Raw genomic sequence first — 14,461 nt, 5'->3', positions numbered from 1 at the left:
TATGAATTTAACTGTATAAGAATTTAAAACAAAGTACATTTCACCTTGTTTTTGAAATGTGTATCGAATAATAAAATTAGTTTTTGTATTTCAATAAGTATAGAATAACAATTAATTATTAAGTAACATTTATTCATTGTTAACTGCATAGAATTTTTCGATTAGTTTATTTTAATTTAAGCTTTAAAGATTATTTAACTCTTGTAAACTTCTTATACCTACTGTGTACTCCACTATACAAAATATTATTCTTTTCAATTACTTTTACAAAAAATATTAATATCTATTTACATCGCTTCCTAATTCAGATTTTAAATTCAATGGCACGCCCAAATTTAAGTTAGGTGTATAGCTAGACTACAGTGATGGTATGTATACTCGGTCAAGGCCAACTTAGTTTTCTTGCTACTTTTTATAAAAAAAAAAAAAAAAATGCGTTTCTAAAACAATAAATACGTTATGATGGAATCTCAATAATAATAAAGTTTATTTAGTGACAATAAAATTATGGTATTACACACTATTATTATATACTATCATATTATTAAACAACAAAATATGGCTTGACTAAAAATTGAAGTGTTTCTTATTTATTGTTTTTGTAGGTTTTAGATATATTAATGTAATCTTCACACGTAAGGAAATATTAATTATATAAAAAAACAAGTTTTATAAAGTCATTTGCGTTAAATTTAAAATTTAGAAAATTAAAATTATAACAATATTAAAAAATACAATACAATCCTGATAGTGATTTGAAAAAATAATTTACTAGGCTATAATATTAACCTAAAAAAAATTAGAACTTCAATGTAGGAGATCATAGGAGCTAGATAATGAGAGTAGGTTGGTTAATACCAAATACTAATACTTTTTTACTATAAAAGATTCTTTAACAATAGTTTTAAGTAATATAATCGTACAGTTTATCTTTTTATTAAATATTATATCAGAATTTAGAATGATTCGGGAATATAAAAATTGAAACTGTTGAATTCTTATATCTAAACATTCTAAACAAAAGTTGCCCATAATAAACATTATCTTAATCGACTTAATATTAATACCATATCGTGTTGAGTTTGAATTTATAGACCATATACTTTTTGTTTTAGTTATAAATTATAATATTAGTATGTAACTTTAATATGTTGATAGTCTAAAGACTAAAATGTACACAAACTTAGAGCAAATTAAAAGTTACGAAATTAAGAATGTAGGAGATTTCAAAACAATGCATGTTATTTTATAAACTTTGTTTCCTTAAATTCAAATCTGAAAGTTTTAATATAAAAACATTTACTTTGTACTTTTTGATATATTGGGAGTTGGGGCATAAGTTTTGAGAATGTTTAGTATTTGATTCATTTTTTGTTTGGAAATATTTCTCTGAGCAGTTCATGGTTTATGCAATTTCCGGGTTTATTATGAGATGTATAACATAAATATATTTATATGCTCATATTTTCTATCTATGATCTATCGTTATACCTTATATTTTATATTTATCGTTGTGTTAATGTATACATTAATATATTAATATGTTGTATAGTTATTCTTTATATTTTATTTAAAATTGTAATTATTTTATATTGTCAAGTCAAAGAATATTTTTTTACTTAAATATTATTTTTAAATGCTTACACGCCAGCCAATAAAATATTTAAATATGTATAGTTTTATAATTTAACGAAGGAATTAAAAATGAAAAATAAAAATCGTATAGTCGTTGCAAAATCTTTTAGACTTTTTTTTTGGAATAACGAGGAAAAGTCGTTTATTTTTTTCACTTTAGGACGTGAAAGTAAGAGGGATTTAAGAGATGCATTTGATACATTACTATAATTGATTGAAAAAAATTATAATAATTTTGAATATTTAACGAACGAACGTTGTGAATTATTATTAAGTTAATTCCTTCGTCAAAAAGATATCAGCAGCACTAGCAGCAGCAGTAGTGGTGGCGGTGGCGGCGGCGGTAGTGGCGAATGCATGCGCGGGCCGGGTGGGGTAGCGGGGTTGACGTTCGCGTAACAAAACAAGTAAGCGTCGACCGGTGTGGTAGGGACGGGGTCGGCGGAACTTTATATCCCATCCGGGGCGGTGGCGGCGTGGCGCTTCGGAGCTTTTCATCAGTGTTTCGCCGACGATTTGGCCGCACTGCGCGCACGTTGCCCACCGTATAGTCACGCCCCGGTCTGCACTGACCCTTGGCACCGGCGCTTGTGCGTGAGCGTACGCGATTCCGACTCCTCGTCGCGCGCGGCGTGTGTCCCCCGTGATAGTAGTGCTCATTATCCGCTCAAGCATTGTTCGTCGTGTCCCGCCACCGCCGCCGTCGTCGCGTACTTATAATAATATAAATATTACTGTTAACGTTATTGTCGTCGTTGTCGTTGCCGCTGTCGTTTTCGCCGATTCCGATCTCGCGACGAATAGAAATAACTGGGTATACGGTTCGCGGTCGCACGAAATTGCGAAATAATTTTTTAATAATATTTTATAGCCAGGTACCTACCTCTATTAATGATAATTGTGTGAATTGTGATTGTTCGTTCTACCGGTTTGTTGTTGTTTTCCTGGTGAGTGAATTTTTAGTGTTATCATACCGTGGTTTTACTCTTATCGTCCGATTAAAGAAAAGAAGAAAAAGGGTTGCTGTACGACAATCCACGATATGTCGGTGGTGGCTACTGCGGTTGCGACGATCACCACCGCCACGGTCCAGCCGGACGGGCGGTTCTTCTCTTGGTCGATGTTGACATGTTGACGACGGTGGACTCTTCTTACTCATGTTGCTCCAGCAGGGACAAGGTACGCTCGGCCAGAAGAACACGTCACATCTCCTACAGTCCATACAGAATAGGCTGATACCGGGATGGAGCGTGCACTTGGCCAACGACAATAGACTCTTCTATTGCAAGTGAGTGATACATCCGTATAAACCCTATAATTTCATTACGTTAGTAAGTCTCAACCGTTGTTTAGCGAATGTAACATTAATAGCACCTAGTAGGTATACGATTTACGACGGTTCGTATCATTGTTTTCGATTTTTGGCCGACTTTAAATCGTTCATTACGAATTTAAATTTATCTGCGAATAAATAAACAAATATTATGATAAACTCAGATGTATATGAAACAATTGCTGACCCCTAAATGTAAGACCAGGATTTGCATATTTAATGGTTAGTTTTGTTTAGCATTTTACTGTAGATAGATTCTCTAAAAGCCTTATATTGTTAAAAATAAATAAATAAATAAATGCAATGAAAGTGTAGGGACGACTGTCAACAAAATCTTTGCAGCTTATTTACAAAAATTATATATTTACTTAACTCTTATATAGGTAGTTTTAACATACAGCAACAATGCAAACTCATGATAACGTTTTGTTATGATTATATATTTTTGAGTAAATTTGTTAAAACTTAAAACAATTCACACATTGCAGTTTTGAATTTATTCCCCGTAAAGTACACTCTCCATATAATAATTAATAATTTTAAATGGTATCGGACGAAACATTTGGTAATATTGTTATTTGTTTTATTTATTTACTGTATTTTTATATACCTAGGTATTTGATAGTTAAAATTAAACATAAATTATTTACTTGTATTTTTATAATGGTTAACAAAAAAATGTGATTCACGCATTCCATAAAGGTATAAGTAATTGGTTATACTTGTATTTTAATCAACATTTTCAACATAATTAAAATTAAAGTTTATAGATAAAACTATTTATAATTATAATTATAGTTATTTTTTGGAAAAAAAAATAAGTTTCTCCTCATAGCAGTCATAGGTAGTAAAATTATACATATTTAAGATTAATACAGTTCTGTAACTGACTAACACTTGTTAAAATTTGTTTAAATAATTAAGATATATTATATCGTTTAACATTTATTGAGTAATTTTAAAGCACTAGAATTTAATGATATACCTACATTTTCAAGTTTTAAAATTATATAATATATTAAATACACAAGCTTTTATAATGTTTTGTCATTATTTATGGATTCTTTAACTATAGTTTAATTTAATAGTTTATTTTATAATGTTGTAAGTCTAGAAACATGTTTAAAAAAATTCAGTTTTCTATACAATTAGGTATTATTCCGTTGATTAATATTTTGCACATAATATAAACTGATTATTTTTATTACACTGTATTTGGTCATTGGTAGTTATCAATAGGTTCCTACGGTATTTAAATTTTAGTCACGAATTAAAGTAATATTTTAATTCTACCAATTATCATATAATACATATATTATACAAAATTACTTAACTATTCCCTTGGGTGGTTTGGCCAGCAAATTATTCAACACGAATTACACATTAAGATATAAACTTTGTAACCACAATATTCATATTCCATACCGTTCAGTTATAGCACATGTCCGTCGGCATTATTGAAAATGGGCAAAATACATTCGGATCTACTGGGAAATATTACAGTATACTGAAAATTTTTTACCCGTTCAAAGCAATTATTTATTCAAGAAAATTATGGTTTTTTTTTATAAAATTGTTAATTCATCATATTTTATTGTTTGTTATTTTTTTATACGTAATAATCTATGTATTATCATCAAATCATTTAATTACAATTAATATAAAAAAGCCATATAACATTCGGCGTTACTACATCAAATTATATTTTATCATATGGTAGACATATGTATAGGTATACTTACATGCATTATCTTAAGAATAAAAGCTTTTGTCTTTCCTTCTGCCGAATTCGTACCCTACCTAATTATTTGTTAACCACAACAAAATATAACAACGCTGCAAATGTAGTATACGTTATCTATATTTAAGATAAATATTAGTATTGGCAAAACTAGTGGGGATGTATTGCAGTATTATACTTGTTTGTTTAATTTTGGTTTATTTGGAAATTTAAATTAAAAATTTTTTGTTCACGTAGTTATCTATTACTCTGTTTTTAATTGATTATGATTAAAATATTGCCTACATACGGTGACGTCAAGTATGTAATATAGGTACTATGAAGATCTATAATAATAATTGTATTGATGCTGTTGAAGTACTCTGTATTATTTGTAGTCTTAGACTAATAAGTGTAAGGTTATTTAATATAATTATGGGTGTATGATTACTGTTTCGAATATTTCTTATAGTTATAATTTATTAGATTTTTTTCTAGATTGTGTAAGAAGAATATTTTTTGATTTTTTAATTTGACAAATTTTATTATTTTTCATACGATTTTTTTTTTTTAAAACTCAATTTAATTGATTTTTAGTAATAACTATTAATAACTATCAAGTTAAACGTTAACTTTTTTCCTACATAATCTAATGGAATTGAAATGTTTTGATGCAATTTAAATTTGATCTCTGATAGTACTTGAAAATATATTTCATTTTATAAAAAATTATACGTAAATATGTTCTGGATCTATCCTGTGGTTTATAGAGCCCCATTATAGAATGGATTGGTGCGTTCAGAAAGTTTCCACTGAAACATTTATCAGTGATATCCATTGTGGTTCTAAATTTGCATAGTAAATAGGTTACTGTGATATTTTCTGTTGCTTAATCCACAAAACGGTCGTCATGGTTGGTTTTTTTTAACTTTTTTCAACGTCTATCTTCACCGTTCAATTTTCAATAAAGTTTTTATTCGTTTTCGTGTCCAAAAATGTTTATTGAGTTAGTACTTTACAGTAGTAAAACTATTTCATGTTAGTTGTGCAATATGATTAATTTCCAGCCACGAATTTTGATACATAGCGACCTGTTACACACAATAATTTATTAATTATAAGTTATAACCAACCGCTTTCCCGATTATGTATTTATACGGACATAATATTATAATGTTCTGCAGTGGTGAAACGAGTCTTGATTTTCTCCAGTCCTATCCGACAACGATAACCATCAATGACACAGCCATCCGTTTTCTGAGGAAGGACAAGTTGTTCTTATTTTTTTTATATACATATATAATAATATAGCGTTTAAGTTCAATTTCTACGAAAATACGTAATATTACGTATTATATAAAAATACGAACCTAAGTTATTTTGTAGTTAAAAATTCATATCATATTTAATTTTAACACTTAAAGCTTAAAATTTAATTCAAGTTTTTCCATAAGTTTTAAACTAGAATAAAAAAAATAATTAGTGTAAACGTACAGCCATAGAATATGAATGATTGAAGTTTTAATTAAGACGACATTGAATGAAAACGTACGTAATATAATGATTCTTGTTATTTTGATGTATTTCAATCGTAGACACTTAAAACATTCAACTATCACTTAAATTATCAATAAAATTTAAAAAATATTAAGACCAATTTTAAAGTATTGATAAGCATTTTAATTTTTTTAAGTGTTTCTAACAATTTTTATAATTAATCAAAAAGTTTGAGATGTTAATAGAAGATTCTACGTTTTTCTTATAAAACTATCAAAAATATAAATACATAATTTCTTTTATAGACAATTTAAGTTCATTTAAAAAAAAAATGCATATTTAAAAAATAAATAATGTTTTTATTTATAAATTTTGTTGTAATTCAAAAAATATTTTTGGTAAGAACCCAGTACTTTTTGCTACTACTATAATGTATTCGCTTGTATTGGCTACACAAAATTACATTTTCAAAGTATATTTAGATTATTTTTTAGCTATATAGGTATGTTACAAACAGAGCCGTACTAAGGAGGGGGGGGGGGGGTAAAGAGGCCTGTGCTCCGGGCGCAAATTTTAAGGAGGCGACAAAAAGTTAGGTTAGTTAATGGAGGGGGCGAATATTTTTAATTTTGCTCCGGGCGCCAAATGATGACGGCTCTGGCTACAAATCTATATTCTCATCGCTTTGTGGTACTTCGGTATTGACTTATAATCAATTTAATAAAAATAATTTTGCCATGTTTTTGCAAAAAAATTAGTTCATGATATAGTATGAATTACTTAAAATTACTTACATAACAGTATAAAATATCCTTTCAAATCTAGGCGTTTTCCATCACTATAATATATACCTAGTTTAATGATTTATCATTGGATTCAAATTTAAGCATTTACCATTACAGTGACTTCCCAATGATAACAACAAAGTTCATCGGATAGGTATTATTAAACTAAAGAGAATTTTATTACTTGTTTAAAAAAAAAAAAAATAATTTTCCCTGTTCATTATAAATGTTCCAAATCTTTCATATAAACGTCTTCATATACAGTGTATAATGTATGTATGAATACCATTAAATATTTCTTTAGGTTCATAAAACAACCTTATAGTAATAAAATTATGTTATGTTTTGCTTTTAAACAATTTTATAGTTTTGTTTTTTCATGATAAATATTATTGATACTAAATGTATAATGATGAGTGATGATGTATAAATATGGTGTAAAGATAAATTATAAGGACCAAGTGATTATTGTGTAGGCGGACAGCTTTTGATTGTTTTGCTTTTGACACAGACATAAACTTGATTTATTCTAATAGGTTATACCAGCACACAACCACTAGCTTTACCATAATATCTATAATTATTAGGAGTATTAGAAGTTAAATGTAATTTTTTGTTTATTTTTGTGAATTTAATGCTTTAAACTTTTAACCCTTTAAAAATACACATATCAATTATTCAATTAGTATGTACAAATTGTGTTCATAATATATTGGATATTGGAATATTATTTTTTCAGTTATTATTTCAAGCATAATACCTATTTGATTAATAATTTTTGAAATGTTTATTTTTTAATTATTATTGGTCATTGAGTCTAAGATAAAAATATAATGGAATTGTTATGCATGAGATTACCTACATAAAATTTAAGTTATTGTGATACATTTTGAAATCATACTTTACTATTGTATTCAAAACTTATTTCATTATCTAATATAATATATATATTTTATTACATAATATAAATTGAGTTAAACAATTTTTTTATTCTATAAAAGTAGAATGTCAATGAAAAATTGATCTTCAACTGTCGGACATTCATTTCGTTTTAACGAATCTCTACGTTTTTACTTTTTTTTTTTACTGAAACTTTGAATTACAGTCTTGTCCGTGATAATCATTTGTCATGTCTACCGACTTTTCAGTGATTAATAAAACCACCAACTGCGAGACCCATTCTATATATTTCAACAGGAGCGTATAATATTATATGAAATATATAACCATATAACAAAAAAAAAAATAGATCATGATCTTATTGATTTTTTAAAAAATGACTTGCGTAAGTAGGAAACTGAATAGTACATTTTATAGTATCGTAAATAAAACTTACTGAATTTTAAACACATACTCGTATTTTTACGAGTTAACTTATATTTAAAGTAAATTATCAATAAAATATGTTATTTAATATTTTAACTATACGATAAATATATTAATTGATACTGAATGAGAGTACTATCAATTTGTTTTTGTATAGGATAACTTTACTATTATATGTGTTTGGTATTCTTATTTTTAGCTTATGAATCTATTTTCTATGTATTTAATAATATTATAAACTATTACAATTAATTCAGTATCTAATAAAATTTTTTTTAATGTTTCTGTTGTATTAACTCATATTGGTTCTATGGTGTAAATTGTGAACACTTTACATCCTGCCTGTAATCTGTATTTATTTATGCTACTGTCTACAACATAAGGTTAGGTAACGTAAATTAATCTTTTCTGTAAATGTAAATGTTAAGTTTTAGTTAATGTTATTATACTGGCATATAATTTACATGTCAAAACTATGGTTTCTACTTATATTAAGTACTAATGATATTATACGAGTATGTATAACCAAGTATAAGTACACGCGTATAAATGTATAATGCATTACAATATTAGGTACATAAATGCTGTTAGTAAAAATTAAAATAACATAGTTAACTATTAAGCATTTTAAATTAGAATAAGATAGGTTTTTATGTAATTAAGGTAATATAACAGTTTTTCATATTGTAGGTATTGTGGTTATGAATTATCTACTGAAAGGATTTTATAAAAAAAAGTATTTCTATGATTTATTTTGACCATTCCCATTCCAGCTACTAAATTCTACAAACAATTCTATTATAAACTACACAATCATTTAAATCCTTTCATATCAAATTTATTCTTTCTAGACCTACCTGGTACAACCCGTTGACTGAAAAGAAAAAGGATCCAGAGATCTCTTTACTTAATTATTATTATTTATACTCAAATATATATTTATAAAAAAATCAATTTTCAAACTCAGATTCCAGACAATTTATTAATGTTATTATTACTTATGTATATATATGTATAGAGTGATATCAATGGATATTTTCATGTTTTCTATATGAAATTTTTTTCTCTTTTCTTGAAAAGTTTTCATGGCACTTTTAACATAATAATAATTGAGAAATTCTATAAAATCGAATAAAATGTTTACCATAATGACCTTAATATACGAGTCAATATAGTAATGTGTGTTACAAAAGAATAAATAAAATATTACATCGTATCTAAGTACAGCATAGAAAGAAAAATAAAAGTATAAATAAATCAAAAAACCTGGTAATCTGTATAAAAAAAATAATTTTTCATTAAACTTCAATATGAGTGTAAAGTCATAAAGAAAATGTTTTCTAACAAAAGTTTGGGAACTAAAATCATTACTCTTTTGATGTCGAAGATAGGGAAAATTGTGTAGTTTGTGTGGCGTTAAAGTATAGTGAAAAATAAAATATTAAACTAAGATGAATGACAAAAATCAAAACATCGAGATTTTGTTTTCGTATTCTATATTCGACGTATCATGCATACTGCAGCAAAATTCTGAGCAATATAAAATATCGGTCTTTTCATAAAGTTTTATCTTTTTTTTTTCAAATGTGCACGTATATGGATACGTATAAAAACTATTATTTCTGCGCCTCGTCGTTTTGTTTCATCAATCCGCAATCGTGAAAGTAAACACCCACGTGACCACCCAGCTGTTGTATTACACGTTTATAAAACGAATGCTTGGCATTTATATTACGAAGGTGTATGTATAAGCGGAAATCATATAATATAAATGATCGTCGAATGCAACACTTGCAAATTTGCAATAGCAGTATAATGATCAATATTATATTTAATGTATTTTTTTCTTCTGACGGTCCAGTAGGTATTAAAATATTAATACTAATAACAGCGAACGAGAGGAAAAACACACACGTGTGCGCGCGTGTGTGTTGGCGGTGTTTATGTTTTAGTGGGTTGGGTGAAGGGAGGAGAGAGAGAGAGTGAGTGAGAGAGTGAGAAAAAAAAGTCTAAAAAGCGAGAGAGTTTGAGGAGGAGATGTGTATAATAGAAACGCGGAGAGCGCGGGCGCCCATACATGGCGAACGCGGAAGTGTGCCGCAGTGTTGCGTCCGGACGAAAATCCGTCGCAAGGTGCGGCCCGTATGCGTCGTGTCTCTTTCGCCATGTTTCGACTGTTTCAAATAGTCTTTCTGTGTGTAACATTATTACATCCATATTATCGTATACTACAACGCCGCGCACGTGTCAACCATATGGTTACTATATATAGATCACACGCGTGACACCATGGCCGCCGCCACTGCAGCAGCAGCATCCGACTCTTATGACACATGTATATTATATATTTATATGCGTATACGTGCGTACGTAAATTGTGTCTCGTCACCATGGCGGGATATATTGGAGACAAAAAAAAATCCGAAATATCCAAGAATGCCGCGTACCCTTTGCGTCCGGGGATCGGTTTCCGGCGTTATACAGCGGGGTGAACGAGGAGCGACCATCAAAAACGTAATATGCTCGTTTCCACTGTATTTGGTACATCCACGTAGGTCGTTTCTCTTCTGTCAATTCTATCACACGACCTAATGTTCTGCGCACACGCACATACACATTATTATTATACAAAATATACGTACCTATAGATTCGATTCTGCAATGAAAAACGATACGAAGATACACGCATACAATATAATATGATAGTGTATATATATATATATATATCATCCCTTTAATATTAGGTACACCTATTATTTAGAAAATGTTTAACTTTACAATCAAACATTGTTTGAGATGTGACTTTTATGTATCTAAGTATATTCTGATTTGAAGTACATAAGAAAATGTATGTTGTCATTTAAAAAAGTAAAAAGTAAATAATTATATAAAACCTATAATTTTTTATTATAGTAAACTTACTATTATATACTTAAAACTGAAATGTGTTACGTATTCACTTATGGATCACATAATTTTATATTTATATTTATCTTAACAAACACGATACAGTGACTTGAATATATTATATATTATATAAAAAAAAATTATTATTAATCAATACAAAGTTTAAATTTACTAGTTGGGTTATTTTTAAATTAGATACCTACTAACAAATATCGAAGTGCAAAACATTATAAAACAGGATATTTTTTTCGGACGGGGCTGTTCTTATAATAATTGTTTTGAAATTATATATTATAGTATAGAGATAATAGAAAAAAGGGGCATTTTGTAGAAATACATTTCTACGATTGAAGATATTTTGAGAAAGGGGGAGCTGTAACTTCTTACCTATAGTTGTTTAGAAAACATATCTCTAGATCTTTAAAAGTGAAAAATATACTAATTAAAAATTTTAAAATCAATTTAGTATATTATAATAATATAATAATTCAATTTATAGTTTGTAGTCTTGAAATTCGAACATAAGCTATACGAGTTCAAATTATGTTATTTCTGTATTTATAACTTAAAATAAAGTTTTTATTATCACTATTTTGTAGTTTTGTTGAATGAATAATATACCAATGCTTCATCTTTTGTAGACTTTCAGTTAAAATTTAATTTATATTTCAAATAGGATGTTTTTCGAAAATAAACCATTGAATTGGTAAAAATTAACTAGTTTACTATGTACCTACTCATCATACATATTTATACTAATTGTTTAACAAACACTACTATCTTATTTATAAATTATAATAATATTCTGTATTTCAATTTTAGTAGTATTCTAGTGTAATATGATATATTATAAAATATTATTTTTAAATTGGTTTTAATATTTATTTATAATTTAAGATTTTTTTTATTTCTTGTTTTATTGTCATAGGAATATATTATACACAAATATTATTGTAATTTTATTAATTTTATTATACTTAAAATAATAAAGCTTTTCAACATTAATGTCTCCAAACAAATGTTTTATTATTCTTTGATCTTTTGATATTTATTTACGAAGAAATACTTAATTGTATATTCTTATTGGTGATTCTTAGTACTGGTTACGTAATATTTACTCAATCGCTCGTACTTAACAAGTTTTTAATAAAAACGGACAACGGTACTTGTCTTTATTTATTTGTCCAATTTTAAATAATAGGAATCTCGTATTTCTTAAAGTAAATCATAGTGTTTTAAATATATCTACTAATCTACGTTAAAGCATTGAGATCAGAGGTTAAAAACTCTCAGAGAGAGTAAATAGATCATGTAGTGAGTTATATCATAAAATTATTGGAATTGGTGGTAGTGCTATTAATGACTATCAATTTTCTCGGGGACAAGAGATGGATCATTGGATTGAACCATATCGGTTATGAATCAATAATGCGTTTTTATATACCTATATATCCCTCTAAATTATATTCGTCATTGTTTTACTATATAGCATCTAGTTGATAAAAATACTATGAAATACTACTAAATACATATTTACAACTTATTATTTTTCGATGGGGGGAAGGGGGTGAAAAGTTTATTATATTATATATTTATATCTTATATGTATAAATATAATTAAATTATAAAATGAAATCAAGCTTTTGTTCTTATTTGTTAAATCACCAATCGGGGGGATAGACCCCCTCGTAAATACGCTACTGATTGTACTTATATAGTTTTGCGTAGGTATCTACTTTTCAAGTTTACGAACATAAACTAGTATCTACTATTCAGTATACTAATTATTATAGACTATATAGGCATATTATCTGTTACGTAAATACGTATACAATCATAAGTTATTGCATTTTGATGCGTCTTGTTTAAAATGGGATTATACCTTTTTTGAGAATCGTGTCCTGTTGTCCCAACCAACTACATACGAATCGCTTCTTAACAGGTTTTATTCCCATTATCTCCATATAATAATTTGCGTATAAAAGAAAAAATCTGTAAACGAAACAAATATAAAAAAAATTTTTTACTGTTTAATATTGAAACCAAAGCTATAAAATATGGTTTTCGTGGAAGGACCGTCGAATGATGATGAAAAATATTATCAGCGATAAGCATGAGACATGTTGTACCTATTACATTGTGTAGGTAATTTATTATAAATACCAGGACGATTGCGACGTCACTCTTTCCAACAACGCATCTCGTTTACCTCGTCTACAGGCCGTTATCAACAAAATATACCTGTAAAATATAAGAATTATCAAGCAATTTTCGGATTTCTTTTTTTCGTAATTTGGTGAGCCAAAAATGTTTTTCATTTTTTTATTTTATAGAAGTTCATCCCATTTTATATCTTTATGTAAGAATAGTGATTATTTAAGATTTTCTTCAAATTGAGGCATTAAATAATACATTTTTTTATTTTTTTTTTATCAGTACAGAATGAGTTTTAAAACATTTTACGTACATTTATATTTTATTGTAAGTATTCATTATTCGGAAAATTTTAATATTTTATATTAAATAAATATTTTTGGAATAGAAATAATATTTTAAAACTTTTTGAAATAGTTTAAATATTCAATAAATAATTAATATATAAATTTATTAGAATTTTAATGTTAATAAGACTTTGTAAACATACATTATAATATTATGAATTATATTATTATCGTATAACTAAAAGTAAAAATCTCATGGGTAGGAATTCCATTATTAGTCGAACGTCTAACGAATTTTAATAAAAACATTTTTTGCATCTTAATGAAATGTTGTTGTTGGTACTTAAGCATATTGTAGTTTAATATTCTGTCGATTTTACATACGTACATATCACTATAGACTATAGTATAAGAAAATATCAGGTTTCTTTCCATTTCGTCAACCTTGTCGATGTACATTATGTTAGAAAGTTAAATCGCATGCAACAATTGAATTTTATAACTTGTATAAACTTCACATGTCTACTATATGTATGTTATTTTTCACTTTTTATGTTTCCCTATTACAATTTTGTGTGTATTTATTGATTATTCATATAGTAGATAGATTCTATATAAAGTATAATACATATGTTTAATTGTTCTTGTAATATTCAAAATCTCAATAGCTACTAAGAGTTTTTGAATATCAGTATAAGAATTCATATCTACGAACACGTACCACGATAAAAATGTCTTTGTTGTAGCTCACAATGATAAAGGGGGTTATAGATTGGCGGCGACGAGTGTATAATACTTAAAAGATATCGTTTTTCAT

The 14,461-nt window shown here is 27.4% G+C and overlaps 1 protein-coding gene across 2 annotated transcripts in view; it reads left to right on the top strand.

The window, feature by feature from the left end:
- Positions 1 to 2,205: 2,205 nt before the first annotated feature.
- LOC132919193 (FERM and PDZ domain-containing protein 4) overlaps positions 2,206 to 14,461 on the top strand; it is a 92,857-nt gene continuing 80,601 nt past the window's right edge. The window contains exons 1-2 of one of the 2 annotated variants that reach the window (XM_060980573.1): positions 2,206 to 2,582; positions 2,640 to 2,923. In XM_060980573.1, the coding sequence (XP_060836556.1) occupies positions 2,793 to 2,923 (131 nt within the window). In that variant the 5' untranslated portion in view covers positions 2,206 to 2,582; positions 2,640 to 2,792. Of the gene's footprint in view, positions 2,583 to 2,639; positions 2,924 to 14,461 lie in introns of those variants that run through there. The other variant, XM_060980575.1, reaches the window with a different exon arrangement.

The sequence above is a fragment of the Rhopalosiphum padi genome, chromosome 2 (assembly GCF_020882245.1).
Source record: "Rhopalosiphum padi isolate XX-2018 chromosome 2, ASM2088224v1, whole genome shotgun sequence".
In the NCBI taxonomy this organism is placed as follows: Eukaryota; Metazoa; Arthropoda; class Insecta; order Hemiptera; family Aphididae; genus Rhopalosiphum; species Rhopalosiphum padi.
This window is presented reverse-complemented; position numbering and strand designations above follow the sequence as displayed.